Source organism: Cyprinus carpio, chromosome A22, assembly GCF_018340385.1.
Source record: "Cyprinus carpio isolate SPL01 chromosome A22, ASM1834038v1, whole genome shotgun sequence".
NCBI lineage: Eukaryota > Metazoa > Chordata > Actinopteri > Cypriniformes > Cyprinidae > Cyprinus > Cyprinus carpio.
The window spans coordinates 11,356,405-11,379,128 of NC_056593.1; the positions used below are offsets into that span (position 1 = coordinate 11,356,405).

Below are 22,724 nucleotides of genomic sequence, written 5' to 3' on the forward strand. Positions count from 1 at the left end.
ATAAGCATTTGATTTTGCTCTTACCCTGCACGAGTCCATATAGAGTTCATAAATTAATCTGTCTTCATCTGAGGTTGGTTTCACACCTGTAGATCGGTAGCTTTGTTCCCAAACAGGGATTCAAATTATTACAATGTTGAATTTTGGTCTTGTTAAGGATCGGTTTTTTTTTGTTTTTTTGGCGCGGGATTGCCTTGTTCACATATGCCAAATGAACCGCGTGAAAGCACTCGGGAGAGCGTGCACGCGTCACGTGACGCGGTTGTGTTGTTATTATGAGAATTCGAAATTAATTCGCTCTCGCCACAGTGCAATGTGAACGCGGCGCTCTCATGTTGTACACCTCATCTTATATTATTATATTCGTTCGATTGTGTTTAAAAACGTGTTAATATTAAAAGTCTACCTGAACCGAGCAGCAGCATATCTCATGCTAAAAAAGTGAAACTAAAATGTCCTGTCAAGACGTTCCTTGCATACTTCTGACAGTACTTAGACGTTTACTTAGAGACAGTTGTCACAACCACTGCCTACAGGACAAAATGTTGTTGTTGTCTGAAAAACTATATTCGCCCCCTGCCACCAATAAATGTTAAAATCACCGCTGTGTTCTTCCTCATGTGCTATTCATGTTCTGTGCCATAGACAAGATGAATTTAGGCGCCCCCTCTGATGGACTGTAGAATTGCAGTAGGGGGAAAAAGTGTACGTTTTTAATTATTATGCTTAAATTATGAAGCTAATTTCTGTAAAGGCACCCACCCTAAAGTGTGTCGACCATTTCCACTGCAACTATACATTTAAAAAAATACCGATCATTGAACACACCTTGATCTTGTCACAACATACAAGCAATGGACTTATATGAAATCTGTCTATTATAACCTTTTTAATTAATGATAAATAATTCAATTTAATAAATTACATACTATATAAATTATATATGTGACATTTAAAACACATGACAATATGCTCCAACTTGCGCTGACCTGATATTTATAAAAACATATTTGTTCTTAGAACATAGCTCAGGCAATTATAGTTCATCTGCCTTTATTATAGATGACTTTCACCTGTGCATATTAACCTACAGACTAGCATATTCAAATCCTTAGTGTAGAATATAATAAACTAATCATGTGCAAGTTACTGAAGGGTTTTTGAGAGGATTAACAATGTATAAAGAAAAAAGTAACTACAACATCTGCAAAAAATATCAGGTTCATTTCATTTTGAAATGACAAACCAGTGACATGTAAAGCAGCGAGAGTTCCCCTCGTTAACCTCATTCACACAAACCTTGTAGTATTTTTCCGCAGGAAACAGACAGGCAAACACAAACACATGTCTGCATACTGCAACAGGTTTTTCTGACCTGTAAGAAACACCAGCTATTTTTAAACAAGTGGGTGGTGTGAATTTATACTTCCTTTGCCTTACCAGAAACTGTTTATCTTCTAAACAACCCTTGGGTTTTTTATTTTTGTTTTTAACAAACCTATTTTTAAGGATGTGTTCACATTCCTCAGAAACATTTGAGGGTGTAATAATACATAAAAAAGATATTTGTAAATCATAAAATCATGCATAACACGCAAGCCAGCATCAGACATGCCTGTGCATGCATGCACGTTTCACACACACACACACACACACACACACACACACACACACACACACACACACACACACACACACACACACACACACACACACACACAGATAAACTTTAGGTTGAATTTTAACTCAGTCACCATTCACTCCCATTGCATCTTATGCCATTTAATGAAAGTGAATAGAGACTGGGGCTGTCATCATATTCCGCATTTCACAGCAGAAAGAAACTCATACAGGTTTCGAACAACACGGGGGCGAGTCAATAATGACGACATTTTAATTTTTGTACTATCCTTCTGAAATAGGCGCGCTCGCGCCACCCAGGTGCTTCCTGGTGTTTTATTGCAGGATCACAGGCAGGGGAACCGAAACGGTCGGCAGCGCGTCCAGGAAGCGTCGCCGACAGATAGAGAAATGCAACAATATCCGCGACTCTCTGTCAGGTTGCCGCGAAACTAGAAGGTTCGCAGGCAGCGCGCGACGGTGTTTTGTTTTCCCGCCGTCGGCGCGAGCAGCTGCTGACGCGATGCTTTAGCCATGGACAGCAGGATAAAGTAAGTCCTCGCTTGTTTACCTTACACATTCCTCCGGTTTGTCGCGCTACGCGTTATCAGTCTCCGTGATAAAAGTCTCTCGTGTGGTTGAAACGAAGATAGCAGATATTGTAAATCCGTTAGTTAAATTAGCTCATTTGGCTAATGAGAGGAGATGACAGGTCCAGCTGACCGGTTAGCTGTTTACCTCAGACATGCTAACTAGCCTAGCCGCATTCCTCTCCACAGCCATTTAAAGTTGACAGCTGTGCATATTTAATTTTGAAGGAATTAGACGCCGTAAACATGTCTCACTATTAGCATTTATTAATTTGTTTCGTAATATAGCACACTGAAAGACTGTATCATGAATTCTCAGGAGCATACGGATTACATACTTTACTCTCTAATGACGTGTCGAGATTTTAACGGGATAGTTCACGTAAAAATTAAAACATTCAAACGTATATAACTTTTTCTTCTGCATGCGTTAGTCACCATTCACTTTTGTTGAATGGAAAATATGCAACGAGAGTGAATGGGGACTGAGGCTGTCACTTTGCTTAAGATCTTGATTTGTGTTTTTAACAAAAGAATGAACGCCACGTTGGTTTGGAAGAACACGAGAGAGTAAATAATAACACAATGTTCGTTTTTTTGTGCTAAGTGTTCCTTGAACAGTCTCAAATAGTTGTTTTTAAGCTGCTCAGTTAGTGAGTTCGACTTGTATTTCCTCTTTCAGCGAGAATCCTGCGAGAACTTTTGATTTGGCTCTTCAGGTTGCATGTCCATCGTCTGAAAATGAAGGTGAGCCTTCGTTTCTCAATTTGTTATTTGTTTTGTTTGAGTGTTTGTGTAATTTGATTCAAAATGCATAAACAGTTTCGTTAGAGAGACCTGTCTTTTAGTCACTAACTTTATCTTCCTCTCATTCAACACTCCTCAAAATTCAATGCTTGAAAGATATAATCATGTATGCTTATATAACACAAATAATAATTAATGGCTTAGTAATATGTGCTGTTTGTGTTTAAGAAAGATGTATGACAGTTTTTACCATTTTGCAAAAATGTTAAGTTTAGTGTCAGTGATAATATGCAGATCAGGTTGACCGATGTATGATATTATGCCAATATACATTATGCATTACCGTCTAAATATGAGGCAAATGAGACATAAACAATACTTCTGACATAAAAAAAGCGAGAATATCCAAATTTAGGAAAATTGGCACATAAAACATCAATAATGAAAAATATATAATCAACATGAAAGACTTTGTAACATTATGGCAGTATACCTCCTAAAATGAGGCAAATGAGACAAACAACATTTCTAAAAATAAAAAAGCACAGATTAAAAAAGCTAATCTTATAAATACTTTAAATTAAGCTTATAATCAGTTTAATATCTCTAACTTCGTACCATCTGAAAGCCCTTATTGTGAAACTTTGACAGCTTTTGTATGCGTAACTCTAGTTTTGGGCTGATATGCTTAGCTGTTTTCCGTGCTTGAAATGGATGAGGAAAGTATGTATTTCGTGTCTAGGGGATTCATTGGAAGGAAATTATTGCTGTAGACTGGCAGGGTGGCCAGATCTGATGTTCAGATCTTCTGATGGGCTGGCTTGGGTGTGTTTCCATTTTAGATCAGCACTCGCATGGTTTGCATTTACCTTTTAGAAAAACCTGCAGATGTTTGGTGTAAAGAAGTAGGTTGATACGCAGTGATATCGATCTCGGTTTGTCAATCTCCTCGTATGCTTTGAGCTCTGCAAGGTTGAATAGAAACCACGCAGCTTTAATGGACCAAGTAACGACTGCTGTGCTGTGCTGTGAAGTGAGACCATTATGAAAGAAACATTCCCATGTTTTGATTCAAGAAGTGGTAAATGGATATGAAAAACTGCTTGTTATATGTTCAGCATGTCTAATATCACCAATTTTTGTTCCTAACCCTGAAACTGCCATTATTCTTTCTGTTTGACGTTGAAGAGGTGAGGAGCAGGTGGTTCACAGAAGCAGCTGTTGCTCTGACCAAAAAAGGAAAATATTCCCGGTCCAGCCACTGAAGTGAAAGATGAAATAAGCTATAACCCACTTCCCTCATCATCATACGTTGGCGATCGTCTCATTTCCTGACCCTGACTCTCAGGATTACAGCATCATTTTAATGTTGTGTTCCCATCATTCTGACCCAAAGGGGATTTTCTTTTTGTTACTGCATTGGACTAAAGCCTACTGACTTTGCTCAGACAGGATATAACAACTTCCTTTTTTCTTTTTTTTTTACTTCATTGTTTTCCCGTTTAGAAATGCCGTGCCTATAAAAATAGCTTTGATATATATATATATATATGATATATTTTTGTTATATTATTACAAAATATTGGATTCAATCATTTTTATAAACTTTTAACAACCGATATGTGTTTTTCAGGGCCGATACTGATTTTTACAGTTCAGGAAGACCGATAACTGATATTTTGAACTAGGGCTGGACGATATGGCCAAATTTTATATCATGATATATTTCTTAATTCTATTGATCCTATATAATTTTGATATCGATACAAATAATACGATACCTCAGCAAAACACCCGCAACAGATATCTATACCTACAAACTTCTAAAAAATGAATTTGCCATGTCCATGAACCCTCCTTTAAAACTACAATTAATGTCAAAATAACAAGGGCTCTGACAAAAAACTTTCTTTAAATACTTTGAAATTATTTTATCTGCAACTTGGTTTTGAAAATGACCGATACTGATAACCATAAACATGATTAATATCGGTGCCGATAATCGGTCAACTCCTAGACCTTATACACCTCAGTTTTTGATTAAATATTGCAAAAATGATCCACAATTAATGTTTTTTTTTTTCAGTCAAAAACTAAGGTGCATAAGCTCAGCTCAATGTAGCAAAGGATCAGTCAGTTACAAAAAGAAATACAACCTGTGCTAGTTGAAAGATTTAGTGATAAAATAGCATAGTGGGAGAGATACAACATATTTTTTAAGAGGCCAGCAATTTATGACTTGGAACACTGAGAATATATATATATTTTTTTAAACAGAGAACAAAGGTTAAATGGCTTTAGGGCCAAACAGAAGTTTGTCAAGGACAGGAACCAACCTGAAATAACAGACAGGTTGTTAGCCTCAGACAATATCTAATGCAAATTTAATGTTGTAGTTTACACAGAAACAGATCTTTTCCTGTTTCCAATTGAAGCATGTGATTGACTGCTCTCGGCCCAGTTCTTGAGTTTCATGTTGTTCAAACATGAGGGATCTTGGTTTGCATATTTCTGTAGCCAAATGGGGTGATTCTAGAGCCGTTGTGGTAACATGAAGCATTCAAGGCCATTCATTGAATCTCATCAGACATTCTGCCTCTGTATTCACCTCATGTGTCATTTAGCCTAATTTGATATTTGATCAGCTCAATTTCTCTAGAGGTAAAGTGAAGTCAGACAAATCAAATGGACCTACAATGTACATTTCTGTTGCATTACATTTAGTTTTATCAGTTTGTGGGAATCTAACCCATGACCTTGTGGTGTGAGCTACAGCGACCAATAAAAGTGGTAGGGTCTTTTTTGGTGTTCAGTTAGTGTTGGTCAGTTTATTACTAGATACTAGTTAGAGGAAACCACCCTCTGCTTTTGTATCATCTTTCATTTCCCTCTCTGTCCACAAAAGTTTACTCTTGAATGCATTTTCTAGTAGTCATGCATTTCAGTTTCACAACATCACATTGTCATGCTACCTTTATGGGGAGCTTTTTTTTTTTTTTTCAAAGGCTGGAAAAAAATAGTCATAAAAGTTTGACATTATATATTAGTTAGACTGCTAGACAGTGTGTACAGTGAAACCTTTGTGTCTTTAAATTAAATTTCCCTTTAAAGCACCACTACTGCAACAATACACTTAACCACTGTGTTGCATCTCACACTTTTTCAGCATCCTGCTATGAACAATGTGTTTGAAGATGTGCTGTTTTTGAATGCTGAAGTTTGAGGTGGAAAACTTTTATGTTTTTGAAAGAAGCCTCTTTTGCTCACCAAGGCTGCATATATTTGATAATGGTATTGGTATACAGAATACAGTAAAAATGGGATTGGTAATATTGCGAAATATTATTACCATTTAAAAATAACTGTTGTAATTTATTCCTGTGATGCAAAGCTGAATTTTCAGCATCATTACTCCAGTCTTCAGTGTCACATGATCCTTCAGAAATCATTCTAATATGCTGATTTGGAAACATTTCTTATCAATGATAAAAACAGCCATGCCTTTTAATATTTTAGTGGAAACCGTAATTTTTTTTTTGGATTTTTTTTAATCAGAAAATTCAAAAGAACAGCATTTATATGAAAGCATACTGTCAATTTTTTTTTAAAGCATACTTACTAAATATTAATTTCTTAAAAAAAAAAAAAATCTTACTTAGCCCAAACTTTTAGGGTCAAGTGAATCTAAAAATGACCTAATTATACAGGATACCTAATTATACAGGACAGTTGAGCAACCAAGTGACTAATTCATTTAGAAAATATGTGTGTCTTTACACAGCTCTAATATAAATCAAATAGCATGCATCTAGAAACTCAAATAGTTTGAAGGATACTGTCATAGTTTCTTTCTCCAGCACAGGTCTGGGGTTGACAGGCCATAGGTGACTTATTTTAGCTAACATTAGAAGATGAATACTTTGCCAGATTGGATTAAGCATGACTGCCATGCTTGTGCTTGGCACTAGTGAAGTGCATTGATGTTTTTCATGCCCTGTGCCAAAGCCAGCAGATGATGCTGACTGTGCCAAGGCAGTAGGTGGAGACAGATGCTACCTGTCTTGCCTCCTCTTTTCTTCCAGATTGCACCCAATAATAAAGCAATAAAAAAATAATAGACCTGAAATTTACAACTACACTTGTGCTGCAATTAGCAAAGTGATTTTCCACCGATGACCAACAGCTTTATTTCTCTTTCACACGGGCCACATGTATTTCATTGGTGTTAAAGCCCAGTTTGGCTAGGTGGTAAACTTGGTGCCAAAACTTTTTTTTTTTCCCGTTTGTAAAATGTTACATTTATATAAAGTGTTATTTTTTCCAAACTGTTGTTTTTAATGTTTTATTTTACTTTTTCTTTTGAAATTGTAAGTGATGCTTGCTTGTGCAGATGGGATGCTAGGGTGTTATGTGGCGTTACTAGGTGATTGCTTACTGGTCAATTTGCCAAAATTTGCTAATGTGATAGCACCTTTTAGGTATAGTTCACCCAAAAATAAAAATTCTGTCGTCAGTTCTCATATTGGTCTCAACCTGTATGAGTTTGTTTCTTCTGTTGAGCACAGAAGAAAATATTTGGAAAAATGTTGGTAACCGAACAGTTGACGGTAGCCATTGACTTCTATAGTTTTTGCCATGCTGTGGAAGTCAGTGTCTAGAGTCAACTGTTTGATTACCAACATTTTGTGCTCAACAGAAGAAACAAACTCACACAGGAACTGGAACAACATGAGGGTGAGTAAAAATGAGGATGACAGAATTTCGACAGAACTCTGCTGGACAAACTGTATAATTTGTGTATCATAATTAGAATTATGAGCAATAGTAATGATGAAACTTGTTTTTGCAAATATCTCTAATTGTAAGGTAAAAATAAGGTTTCCAAAAAAGAAGCTGTACCAATTTTGACTTTTCCTTCAGCGATCAAGTTACATTCGTGGGCTACAAGATTAACCTGTTTGACTTTGTCATGTGAAGTTTGAATATTTTAAAAATGTACCTGTAGCTACAATTTTTTTTTTCTTCAAACGAGTGTCCTAGCACATTTATTTGCCTGACTCAAGTTTTACACACCAGCTTTTGACAGGTCTGCGAGCCAAGGGTCTTTTTTTGCCATTTGACCCCCACGTTGTTAAATAACCTGATTGGCGCTCAGCTGTGTCTCGGGTTCAGCGCCAGCTAACACTTTGGAGGGGCTCCGCTGTCAGACTAACAATGCCACTGTGCCTAAGATGGTGTTGATTGGTCATTACTCATAATGGCTACAGGCTAGTTTGCGCATGGTTTTCTTTTACTTTATAGTCATAGAGATTCAATTCGGTTTGATCTGCCCTCATTATACTTGGGCAACTTCATCAAGCCTCCCCAGTCACCCTTTGCCAGCATCACCCAAAAATACAGCTTAATGATGGAAAAAAGCTTTAGTTTGAAGCCACGGAATAAGTTATCCCACCCACCCCTGCTCAGAAGTGAATTCAGATTGACCTCCAGTTCTGCAAGTTACAGATTTTCACTTCGTGCTGGTTTTTTCTGCTCTCGCCGTGCTGAAGAGTCTCGTTAGTTGTGAACAGTCTGAAGCCGTTGCACTGGTGCTGTGAATATATGAATTTATGATTACGATGGAAGTTTTGCCAAATTCACCAGCTTTGGACGGTTCGACAGTCACCGGTTCCTAAACTCCTTCGTGTTGCTGCGCAAATGGAGAACCTTCTCAAATACGTTTTTTTGATATTAAATGATTGATTTTGATTGACATGTTAGAGTTTTTTACTCTGCATTTGTTACTGCAGCTGGATGGCAAGGCCAGTAATGTAGTGTCCGGTGCTGGCGAGTGAAGATCAGCAGATGTGACAGGAACAGTCAGGCGCTGCAGGGTGGAGGCCTGTTTCTTCTCAGGTGGTTTGACCCACACAGTCTTCCTCTACACGGGACCGGTGTTTAGTGTGGGCGAATCTGCTGATTGGTGTAATCTGAGGGTCAGCACTCCCAGCCATTCAGACTTCCTTGTTTAAGTGCAGTGTCGCAGACGGTCTTCTAGAACATGGAAAGACTTCTTGGCACGTCTTTTCTTGGGGTTGTGAAATGACATCGAAAATGAAGATGTGGTAAATAATTAATCCTGCTGATTTAGATTATCGTGTCATGTCATTTCATACACTTGAAACTGAACCCAGGGAGGAAGCCGATTCTGAGCAAAGATCTACTTAAAGTTGCTTAGGTTCTTGCTTCTTTTTGAGTATAAATAATATTATATATTATATTATTATATATTATATATTATTATTATAAATGCATTGTATAGTAATAATAATAATAACTGTGTGATTTGGGTATCCCACACTACTAATGATAATAATAATTTACTACTAATAATGATTTAGATAACAGTATATGATATTTATTATTATAATGATATGACTATGATAGTTAATCACTTGTTAAATAATTATATGTACACACACACACACACACACACACACACACACACACACACAATTTATCCCTTTGAAAACACCACCACTTTTTTAATTGTCACACTTTTATATTTGAGAAAGAAGTTTTGGGCATAAGTGTTGTGTCTCTGAGACACAAAAGTGTCAAGTTAAAAATATCCAGGGTGTGCTGTTTCATTCTGTTGCGGGTTTATATTAGTTTGGGGTTTGGTTAAACTTATGGCTTCCTCTCTGAAATGCTTATTAATTTAAAACAGTTGATCTTACACTTGATGGAGAAAGTCTGTTTGTTTATTGTCTATTTGGCTATTTTGTCTATTTATTTATTTATTTTTTGCCAAAAAACATCTTCAGTTTTGTAGGTGTACACATTTAAATATGATTACCCTCAAACTAGCCAACAGAAAAGTTTCCTAGTAGCCCTAAAAGCAGACTAGGCTTGTTACATTAGCTCAGTTCTCATTTTTCAAACATTGCAATATAGGCCTACTTGGGCTAAAAATGTTCACGTGCAGAGTGACTTGTGGCAATTTTTTTTGAGTTTGGTATCACAGTGTTGGCCTCTTTTTGGGCTCCAGCCCACTTTTCACCACTGAATGTAGGTCAGTCCCCACTGCTTGTCTTTGTGAGGGCTTTGCTGTGCTATTTGTCATTGAATATCATGTGACTCATCCATGAGGTCTTTGTTGTCACACATGGAACCGTGGTCTCTCACTTGATTGGTCCTCGGCTTCTTCTCTGATTCAGGGAGTGTCAGCTGGAATTAACATACAGTACTATCATTAGTTAAGTATGTGAGCATTCCTTTCTCATCCTCAAACCATTCATCATTTCCTGTGAGAAATGCTTGTTAAATGACGAGCGACGCTACCATTCTAAAGTTTGGGATTGGTAAGATTTTAATGTTTTTGAAAGTCCCTTTTGCTCACCAGGGCTGCATTTCTTTGATCAAAAATACAGTAAAAATAGTAATATTGTGAAATATTATTACAATTTAGCTTTTTCCTATTTGAGTATATTTAAAAATGTAATTTATTCCTGGGATGCAAAGCTGAATTTACTGCATCATTACTCCAGTCTTCAGTGTCACATGATCTTTCAGAAATCAAACTGTGCATGTTATTTAATTTTTTTTTTTTTTGATGAATAGGAAATTAAAAACAACAGCATTTATTTAAACCACAAATACCCTATAAATTTATAAATTTCTAACAATTTCCTTACAATAATTATTAAATTGACCCCTTTGAAGATTAAAAATCTCAATAATTATTAAATTGACCCCTTTGAAGATTAAAAATCTCCTGTTGACAATATTAGAATGTTTGGCATTGAAAATCTTTCACATTTGCATTTTTTTTTAAATACATACATACATACACTAAGTCTGTAGTCTCCTTTAAATGCAAAGTTCCAGAGCACAGACCAAAATAGTCTTTAACTACATGTCATATGAACAATCAGTCACTAATGATCCAGATTTAAGGTTCACAAATCTTAAAATACACAAAATATGCGTCATTTCATGAAAGGCATCAGTAAAAGTAACTATAAAGTGAAGTTGAAGTAAGTGAGTCAGATGTTGATTCATTAACCGCTCTGACTGATTCAGTGATTCATTCTGTGAAGGTCTGATTCAAGTCAGTCTTTTAGAATGATTCGCTTAAAGAATCGCTCATAAGAGTCATTTGCTTATCAGACAACATAGAACAGAAAACTGCTGTCTTGCCTTTTCATAGTACCAAATCTTTTTTGCATCATCACATTCAGTTCAACATTAACACTTTTGCTGAAACGAATCGCACATCATAACATATCACAGATACATCAGTTCAGAAAAATTCACACGTTTCTCTGTTTTTATCCCAGAAGAGTCGGTTTCCTGGAGGTCACTGCTGATCGCCTGAAGGCATAGGCACTACAAACGCGTACAGTACTTATAAAAACACCTTCTCTGTCCAATGCCTAATTGTCATATGCTTTAATAGATAATTGAGTTTTTCCTGCAAGGTAGCCCATTTTTAGATGTGTGTATGTGTTATGTGTGAGGCAGATGGTGCCAGCATATGGTTTGCAACTTGTGATTACCTGCTGCAGCCCCTTTCCAGCTTTTCTCCTCACGCACCCAAACCGGAGTCGCGGCTGCCCCCCTTTAAGAGGTAAAGACATTTTAATGTCCATGAGATGTAGCCTAGCTTGAGATAAGGCAGTTTGATGACTGATGTGATTAGCAAGCTTGGCAATTCCTCCAGAACCCCCTCCCTCCTGTGTCTGTACTGTGCATATAAATTACCCTTGAGTCAGGAGTTAAGGTGTGATCTGCGAGGCAGATTGTTTGAATGTTGTTTATTCTCTTTGTGGTGCGCTGGCTTTCTTTCCCGACGTTGCATGCTAGCAATGAGCTCAACCAAATGGTATGCAAAAAAAAAAAAAAAAAATCTTTCACATGCAGACAGTTGATAAACATTCCCGCGATTGGACATGTATTGTGACAGACTGCGCTAATATACAGTGATATGCCGGGACTGTCACATAGCCGACATCCATATGCTGCTCCACTCAATCATGAAGCTGTGAAATTGGGTTGCACCCCAACTAGCTTCAAGATTTTTTTTATTCCTCTCTCTCTTTCTCTGTGCTGTATCCTAGCTGTTTTCTGAACTCTATAAGTGTATGTAAAATATGCAAATGAAGCCGCACAGGCTTCTGACAAATTGTCACACATTGCGATAAAACACGGGAATAATCAGTGTTTGATGTTTGCTGGAGAGCCCATTCTCAAGCTTTGGGTAGCCTGGATTTTTGCCTGGATTGGTGCCTATTGCACCATTCCAGTAACTGATTTGTATCACCTTTTAATCATAGTGCTTTAGGATTTATATATGAGATAAATACGTTCACGATATATATATATATATATATATATATATATATATATATATATATATATATTACAAATGAGACAGAATCGCTTTAAGTCCAATATATGAGATAAATACGTTCACTTGTGTACAAATGAGACAGAATCGCTCTAAGTCCATGGTTTCATATGACGTACGAATGCAACATGCTTCAGGTTCACTTTGACATTAGCATGATTGCGTTTTTGGGTGCCACAGGTGATTATAAAAAGCTAATGACACACAGTGACACAGAAGAGATGGCATTTCTCCAAAGTTGGAATGAGGAGCATTTGTTGAAAATGAGCAAAATGTTTCAGCTACAAACAGACACAATGCAGAATGACAGCTCGAGGGTTTATACGAACCACCTTAAAATGCCACAAGAAATTAGGACAAAAATATAGGCCCATTACTGTTGCATAATAATATTAATAATAATAATAATAATATTATATATTATTTTATATAATTCTATTATTATTATTATTAGTAGTAGTGTGTGTGTGTGTGAGTGTGTGTGTGTGTGTGTGTGTGTGTATGTATGTATGTATGTATGTATGTATGTATGTATGTAAGTACTTATATACGTATGTATGTATGTATGTATGTATGTATGTATGTATGTATGTATGTATGTATGTATGTATGTATGTATGTATGTATGTATGTATGTATGTATGTATGTATGTATTTAAGTTCAAATCTTAAGTTCAGTATATATAGCTTTTATTGTCCTCATTTGTAATTGGACAAAATGCTGTAATTTTTTTTTTTTTTGTGAAATTGAAATATAACTATAATAATATGCTAATATAGCACTTGCATATTATTGCTCTTTTGATTTCTTTGATTGCTTTTATTGTCCTCATTTGTAAATCGCTTTGGATAAAAGCGTCTGCTAAATGACACAATTTAAATAGAATGTAAGTGTGAAATTTTAAAACAAGCCCCAAATCAAATAAATAAGTAACACAAATAAATGAAATCTCTTCATATAAACAAAATAAGGCTTTGTATGTGCTCTCTCCATATAAAATTAGAGGCGACCACTGCATTTTAATCATGATCCAAACAAAGATGCTGCATACATGCAACATGAGCAAATTAGATTGTATAATTACGAAATGTTGAAGCAAAAACAGATTGGTTTGACTTCAGTTTTGTGAAACTATACATAATAATATCTGCATGAAACAGCAGACGAGCTGAATGAGATGCAGATTCACTCTCTGCCAGCAGGTGGCACTTAACGCGTTTCCTTGGTTTCTGCTGGAAACGAAGCAGCACTGCACTTATTAACTTTAATATGCACTATACAGAGGCAAGATTAAAAGAAGAAATACCATCTAAACTTTTCTAAAGACAGTAAGTTCCCCTCAGACATACATTCATATAAATTCCTTCCCCTAATTGAATTGCGATTTGTTTAGCATCTCAACCGATTTGAATCATCACATTTTTTAATTGTTTTTCAACCGGTTCGCAGTTACTAGTTACATCCCTACTTTTAAATCAACGCCAGCCATGGAGTTTCTTATTTGTCATCTGTGATCCCTCTTTGAGTACATTCTAAAAGTGATTTTGGGGGGCGGTAGTCTTAATTTTATCACTCAGCATACCCGGTTTAAAAAAGTCACCGTTCGCCATATATAATTACATGATGTGTTACAGAGAGCAGACGGCTCCTTTGATGTCATAAACAAACAGTAAGTATAAAACAATATATATATATATATATATATATATATATATATATATATATATATATATATATATATATATATATATAAAAACAAACAGTAAGTATTAAGCCTACGCTATAACTGTCATGAATACAGGCAATCATTAATCGGTATTGTGTATAGAGATGAAGTACCTCCCAACATGTCATAATCGTGGCAACAGACAGCTTTAATCGCTGCAACTTCTTGTAAACTTCCTAAACTTGTAATCTTGGCAGTTGCATGCTTAACTTCCAGGGTACATGTGAATTTTTGGGTTTCTCTTTTCACAGAGAAGTTCACAGGCAGTAAATGATCAGTGTGATACTTTAAAGAAGCATATCATTGCTGTAAAGTACATCCTTTTTTTAAGGCTGTTGCCAGCTAAAGTAGCATGAAATGTAATGCTATTTGTGGTGTGCGAGGAAAAAAAGAGTCAGGGGAAACTGAGACTGAGTGTTTTCTTTCAGTTCAAGCTTGAAAGATGCCTGCTAATCTGCTTACCCTTTTAATTGTGAGATCTGGGGGCAGAGCTGCTCGAAGCTAGAATAAAGTTACTGATCCAGAAGTAAACTGATGACCACAGTTATTCCTTGCTTTTGGCTTCCAAACACTAGCCTCCCTCCCCTCTCCACTCCCCTTCATTCTGGAGGGGAAGAAAAAAGCTCCTTGTACCAACAAAAGAATCTTTTTTTTGCCATATGTTCGGTTGACATCTTCATCAGGTTCACAGCGGGTTACCTTAGTTAACGTTCACTCCACTGCTTGATGGGATTTTCTACCAGTTCCTTGAGTAGCTGGCTCAAAGTCTAGACGAGCTCCTAAAGACAACCAGGACCCTTCCAGCATGCCAGGCACAATGGCATTATTGTGGACGTCGAGGAGCTGGTGCTTCCTCTTTACACGGACCTGTTTGGGCACAAAGACAATGGCTTTGTTCTGGGGTATGGAGTGGGTTAATCCAGACCTCTGCATACTGTGAAATAAATCTTTTATAGATGAGCGAAAAAAGGAGCGGAAGAAGAAAAGGTTTTGCCAAGGAGGTTGCAAGTTCAGCATTTTAACCTTTTGGCCAAGAATGAGAGGAGAGGAGAAGGAGGAGACACGGAGGGAGGGCACAAAAAGGAAAGGCAGACAGGCAACACATAATCCTTCATCTCTGGATGAAGATGGAAACCACTGGTTTTCAATGGGTTTGCACTCGTTTGTCTGGTTCAGAAGAGACTTGACTGTAAATATCTCGCTTCTTACAACATGTGGCTATTGCAGTGAGTTAGTCTCACTGCAATAGCTCTGTATTCACTCACCCTCATGGTTGTAGATAGTTAAAAAAAAAAAATGCCTCAGTGTCCAATGGTGTTGTTTTGGACCCCACTGGCTTTCAGTGCATGGATCTTCGGTGTACTTTCTTTTGTTTTGTGTGTGTCATGAGGTTGAGTAAATGATGCCTGAATGTTCAAGTTTGGGGCAACTATCCCACGCTTTGGACAAATGTCCTGTCGTTTACTGTATCTTGCAGACTTTGTCCACTTTGCCAGGTGCTGAAATCTGATTGTTTTGTCCTAGCCATTGACAAGTAATTTGTTTGTCCACAAATTTTGCGCATTGCGCCATAATAACAGCCAGTAAAAGCGTATTTGATGTTATAATCAGTAGTGCGGAGTGTTTTGGACGCCGCTTTTGTCGCTCACTGACTAGGACACACCGTTATATTTAGTAATTTGACAGACCCTGTCTCCTTTGCCCTGCGGGTTCTACAGTTAAGACTGTACTTCAGTACTACTTAATACTATGATAATGACACCTCACGTATTCACAATACTTGTTGACACAGTTTATTAAACACAGTTCGATCCCAAGAAGCCATTAAGGTATGAATGAGGTTTTCCATCAGCGTAGGATGACAGCTTGGCAACTCAATCGGCTCGGCGTGCGTTCGGTGTATTGGCTCTACACCCATCCCGTTCGCAGATAGACAGACAGAGGTGGTAAAAAGTGGTGTCAGCTGTGAGCTCTTTCCATCACTCACCTATTAACCTTCTTCCCCCCGGCCTCGGCTCTATCAAAGCGGCGTGTATCGACTTTTAAAGACAAGCATTCCCGGGACATCAAAACATTGATTTGCGACTGACCCGCGCTGTCTGCGCTCGGGGCGGCGGCGTGTTGCCACGCAGCGGCGGTCCTGTCGAAGGTTAGCCGTGCACGAAGCCCAGGGGGAATCTCTGGAAGGGCCCTCCCAAGCCTGCCATCACCCACGGCCGGCTTCACATTGGGCGAAAGCAAAAAAGAAAAATAGCTCACTCGTCCGAGGTGATTTCAATTCAATTCTCACCCATTAGCCGGCGTTCGCTCCGCAGTCAAATTACTTGCTGGCTCTGATGCGAGTGGGCGAGATTGTTTTCCATGCCGTAGACGGCAGCCGTTGGGGTTTTTATACTTTTTCAAGGTGTTTTCAATGGTGGTGAGATGAAAACAGTGATGGCACTACATTGAGCTGCCACCACCTTGGCGTGTTACGTCAGATTGAAAGCGCTGAGATTACTGGTAAAGGACAGTTGTAAACAGGCTTTGAGACATTTAAATACTATTGAAATTCATCTTGTGTCTGTAGACTGTTTACGTATGTCTGTCCGAGGTTGAATTTTGGGTTGGGTGGTATGACCAAAATCTCAAGTAATTTTCGCTTGTTTATAGTAGTTATTTACTCTTGTAAACATGCTTTTGTATTACTGCGGTAATGATATTTACAAATGAAATACTTGGTCTGATTTTAAGCCACTGTAAAATAGTCAGTTGATTGCAGCAGTCCACTTTTTAGCAATTTCCAGAACAATTTTTTTTCTCATTAATTTCTTCAAAAACCTTTCTTCAAAAAAAGTAATTAAAATCAAACTGAAGCAAAAAAGTATTTGAATCTTGGGGAAAAAAGGTACAAACTCTGAACTTATAACAACTTTACAAGGGAATGAAGCACAGTGAACCACAGTCTAATAAAGTAATACAAATGACAATCAAATGAATTAAAAAATAAAAATAAAATAAAAGGAAATAAAAAAAAAAAAATTAACATTAATATAAATTCAATTTATATATTCATATAAAAACAACATATTTTAATTTATTGCAAAATATCCTTATTTATGAACATATATGTTAAGAAGATACCAACCTGATTACACCGGATTAGTGTTATTTTACATTTTATTTATATACTCTTAAATTATTGATTAATATCTACTAATAAGTAGCTTTTATTTCTGTATTTCCAGTTATCATTTTAATTTAGGTCTTAGTGGTTGTTTTCCTTTTTATTAGTTTTTTTTTTTTATATTTATCTTTAACTCTTTTTTTTTTTTTTTTTTTTTTTTGTTCAATTTTAGTAATTTTAGTGCTTAAATTTGAGTTAGTTGCCAACGCGACATTTCATTTATTTTAATTAATTAAAGTTTAAATTTTATTTTATTTTTTAGCAAAAAACTATTTTTATTCAATTGTATCAAGGTTTTCCTAGACTTTTAAAAAATATTTTACTGTAGTGTTCTGCTTTAAATGATACTTGGAAACAAACATTTCTCCTGTGAAAATATAAAATTGTAATCAAATATCAAACTGAAAAATAAGTGTTGTTTTTATATATTTAACCCCCTCCCAACAACAAAATAAATAAATAATGTTGAATAATTGTATACAATTAAATTAATCATTGTTATTTAGGCTATTTTGAATATTGTTTTTTTTTTAAGTTTACCATGTATATAGCCTTTTATTCAAATATGACATACAGTGAAAAATAAATAAATAAATGCTAAATAGGAGTGTGTTTGCTGCAAATCCCTGATTGGTGGATGATCTTCTTAGGATTATGGGTAACGTAGTTCTTCACCTCTATGGAAAAAACAAAACAAAAAAAAAACAAACCGATAATATCAGAGCTCACAGCACATCTTTCTCCAAGATATTATAGAGATTAGGATCAATATCACTGTAGGGTGCCTTTTGGTATCCTGCACACAAGTATAACTTAACATAAAAATGACTATGAAATGGTGTGTTATATTAGGCTAAGTTTTTATATTCATAACAAAAGCATTACTTGGCTCTTTAGATATTTTTTCTAGATTTTTTTTTTAGTTTTGTGCAAGAGGATGTGTGTTATTTTGCTATGTCCCATGCTCTACTCATTAAATTTGAATGGTACAGTAGTAGAATATTGTCGAATCATAAAATAAGAAATAAAAAAAATTATCTTATAAATATTTTGTTAAATAAGATATTACTCAATTTGAGTGTATTGATCATTTGGTAATATAAACAATATTTTTATTTAATAAAATAAAAGAGTTTGTCCATATCTCTTGAATGGTTGTCCACCCTGTCATATTGGGGAATCCGCCCCTTTAAGAAAAGGCCATCCCCTTTAGTGACATCAGGACAACAGAATTTTTTCTGCTGAATTTCAAAGGCTGAAGTAAATAAGTTGGTGACTTTTCAACTGACAAATTTTCTTCCTATGAGTTTGCTTACTTGTTTTGCCAAAGCTTAACATGTCCACCCTGTCACCATAAAATATGCCAGAAGTGATTCGAATACAGTATTTTCAAAATATGTAAGTTTAAATATACCAAATTCTCTTCAACAACCAGACTAAATATTTATCTAGTCATAGTTTGTTGTAAGATAATATGCTAACTGAATCTCAAAATGTCAACCCTGTCGGCCACTTAGACTCCATAGAGGGGACATACACATGACAGGGTGGACATAGCATTCATTTGTATTTAATATTGCTAAAAACTAAAATTAACACACATCAATGTGATTGAGGATGTAATTTTATTATTTATAATTATTATATATATTTTTTTAATAACCCTGTTTAAGAAAGGGACATCATAACTTTCAGAAAATATAATTTGCATTTTAATTTTGCAATGAAAACGTATTCAACAGTAATATATGACAGGGTGGACATATCTTATGGTTTGTGCTTCGAATAATGGCCCATAATTATCTTAAATCTAAAAAGAAATGTGTGAGAGCTCAGCTAATATATTTCTATAGTACTAGAGTGTCTTCTTTTTATGATATAACATAAATCGATTGAGAAATTAAAACAACATTTTTGAGTATTGTGAGGGTTGAAAGGGACTCTATGGTGATATTGACCCATTAAATAAATATCAAGTTTTCTGTGGAGAAAATGAGTTTCACTCTCCATACACACACCTGTGACAACGCATCAGCTAAATAAGATATGAATGTATGCATTGTGCCTAATACCTTTTATTCATCTTGAATTAATTCAGACACATCTGCGTCTGCATTTCACATTTCTTCACCAATCTCTCTACTGACTGACATGTTTCTCTCGCTGTACGTCCTATACTGCCCAGCCCTAGTTGAAACGTCTGTCAAGTTAGTCTGCCCCTCTTCCTGTGCGTGGGGGCGTGTGTGTGTGTGTGTCTATCTGTCTGTCTGTTTCCGTGTCTGTGTGTGCCCACTGGCTCAGGGCGCTTCGCAGACCTGCTGGGAACAGGAGCGGCCTCAGTGTGTCAAGCCCAGGAGGGGAGGCCGTTGGGGAGCGAGAGGGGCGAGAGGGGGATTAAGCAGCCCCAGGTCTGTCACGGTGACATTTCTCTCCCTGGCTCAGCAGCAGGGGTTGGGTTTACCCTCCTAACCTTCAACTTTCAGCCTTAACCCATTAATCCCTTTGTGTCTGCCCGCCCCGCGCAAACACACTCACAATATGGCAGCAGGAGGCTGCGGAGGCAAGGAGCCGGGGTCCCTTTGACAGCTTTTCACCCACAGACAGGGGCCTTCATCTCTCTACATTCCCCAGTGTACAAACCTCCCCCCTACCTAAAAAAGGGTGACAGTTGGTCACCCAATCGGTCATTTTTGCATGTTTTTCCATTTTTGAAAACTGCGTTTGGGAGGTTAATTGCTAAATAAGCTCATGTTTGAATGGAAACCGATCTCTATTTCCGACGTCGGTTGGAGTTAGTGTTACCTGAGTGCGCCAGGTGCTGTCGTCTTTCTTAAAAAGTAGCAAAAGATCTACATCTCCGCTTTGAATAGTCCTACTAGATGGCAAATATTTGATTGCATTGCTCAGATTTGAAGCCGGATCTGGCTTGTTGAAGGGACAGAGCGGGTGTTAATAATAAAAGAGCTCATCTGAATTTTTGGGGCTTTTCATGTGAGGCACCCCCCCACCCCCCGGCCTTCCAAAATCCCACCGGGATAGAGATTTGCAAGTCCTTTGCCTCTGTGTATGAATAAGCATGTGTCTCAAGGTATTTTTGAATCTGTAAGAACACGGGAGCCTCCAGGATATGCAGCACAGAAGGTGCGTGGTTGGAGGGCAATGCCCCTCTATTACCCCTCCCTCTCACCTATCGCTTTCTCTTGCCTCCATTTATGGCGTTGCATCTCTTTTTATTTATTTCACTTTTGTATTGTCTTTTCCTTCTTCTTTCTTTTTATATCAAAGCAGTTGACGCAAGAGCATTGACAGCAGTGTCCTGCACTGTGACATCTGTTTGAACATCAGTTTTCTGTCTTGTTTCACTATCATGCAGTTTATGATCATGTGTGGTTGTTTTCTACCATTCAAAAGTTAGGGAATTTAAAATGTGTTTGAAAGAAGTGTCTTATGTTGCACTTAAGTGTCCCATGTTCGAATCCCATCTCATGGACCTTTCCCGATCCCATCCCTCTCTGTCTCTCACTCGCTTCCTGTAAGATCTCCACTGTCGTATCAAGAAAAAAAAAGACCCAAAACTTTTAAATGGTTGAACAAATGAATGAATGAATGAACAAATTAACAAACGAATGAATGAACATCTGACTGAATGAATAAATGAATAAAAGAGAGAGAGCTTAGAATGAATTAAACTGGCTCACTATTAACTGATTCATTTGTTTGTGAATCATACTACAGTTGACTCCCTGTATGTGTGAATTCAATGCAAAGTTGTTTTTTTTATTGTATCATTGTTAGTTTATTATTTTGTTGTCTCTCACATATTGGGCAGAGTTCCAATCCTAATCTAGTTATTATGTTGTGATGAATCACTTTGTATTAAAGCTTAACAGTGATTACGCTGTAAAAAATGATGGGTTAAAAACAGCCCAGCACTGGGTGAAATATGGACAAACCCAGCGATTGAGTTAAATGTTTAACCCAGCCTTCTGGGTAGTTTTAACACAACTATTTCTTAAAAATTGCTATATTTCTTGCTTAAAATTAACACAAAAGAGGTTGGAAATTAACATTCATTAATAAGTTGAATAATTAATAATTAAGTATTAAAACCTTTTTTAATTGCTTATCAATAAATGTTTACCTTTTGATTTATTTCTAATGCCTCCATGTAGCAATGTTTAAACACTTGGTAAGTTAAATTAAACTACCCAGAAGGTTGGGTTCAACATTTAACCCAAGAGCTGAGTCAAAACAACTCATTTTTAAGAAGGTAAAATAAATAATGAGCAGTCATTTAAAATATACACTGTCATACATTTATAGAAATTTTAACCTGAACTGTTAAAGATCAGCTACCCATCATTCTCTCTGTCTCTGTGCATATCTCTTTTTTCTGTTCTCTTTCCCTCTCTGTCCCTCGTGTTCCTCTTTCTCTCCCTGGCAGTGGTTCCCATCCTCTCACCCATAAAATCAGCATAAAATTGACCTGACTCTGCCAGATCAGATGGAGGAGTTGGTCTTCAGATCCCTGGGGAGAAGGAAATTCAGTCTTTGTAAAAATATTATAAGACAAGGTCCGTGAAATCTCACAATGGGATTATGTAATGCACCTTTGTCAGTCTTTTCACTTCCCCCCCTCTCCCTTTCCTCTCTGAACTCTGGTCAGCACTGGTGGAAAATATGTGGGCATATTTATTTTTGCCATGCAGTGCAACGACTACGGTGGATTTGGAAGATACAAAAAAAGAAGGGGTTGGGTAATGAAAAATGGAGAGATCCATCCGGTGAAGGAAGGTTGGAGGTTGAAGTTGGGTTCATGCCCGACATGCTAAATCATCAGAGCGTTCATTGTGCTAGTCGCTGCTTCATCTGCCATCAGTTCTAGCACAGCAGAACTGAATCATCAGCACTGTTGCTGTGGATTAGATCAGAATGCAGAAGCAAGAGTTTCGGTACAAATATGATGGGAAGTTCATATTGTCAGTCTCTAAATTGATACTGACATGAAAGAGGAAACAGTTAGCATGCAAATATCTAAATTTAACTACTCATTTATATAGCTGCTGTTTGTTTGTCGATATAATCTGAAACCTAAAAAAATACAAACGTACACTGCTGCAGCTAAATTTGGTTGTCAATTCATCTTTTAGTGCTTAATCCTGTTATGTACACAGACTTCAGTCATTGACAGGAGTGACAACTGCATTCTACAAAAGAATTGTGGAAAATTTTAGTAGCTACCGCTTTTACAGAAATTCTACAGTGTGTACAGAACAACAACTAGTTGTCTTTTAAATGCATATCAAAGTTGTATTTTTCTTCTATAGACGTTTTTGCCTGACTCTTAACCGGAAGCATGCTTTCCATTTCCAGTCTCCAGTAGTCAAAATAGCATATATTCTGAGCTGATAATCTAATGTTAAACCTATTAAAATGTTTAAAGAAAAGCTCCATAGCGCCATCACTTTACAGTGTTGTCATTT

The 22,724-nt window shown here is 36.8% G+C and overlaps 1 protein-coding gene across 1 annotated transcript in view; it reads left to right on the top strand.

The window, feature by feature from the left end:
* Positions 1-1,712: 1,712 nt before the first annotated feature.
* Positions 1,713-22,724, top strand: part of LOC109066415 (DENN domain-containing protein 1B-like) — a 96,064-nt gene continuing 75,052 nt past the window's right edge. Inside the window, 2 exon segments of the mRNA XM_042712455.1 lie at positions 1,713-2,171; positions 2,893-2,957. Of these exon segments, the coding sequence (XP_042568389.1) occupies positions 2,155-2,171; positions 2,893-2,957 (82 nt within the window). The 5' untranslated portion in view covers positions 1,713-2,154.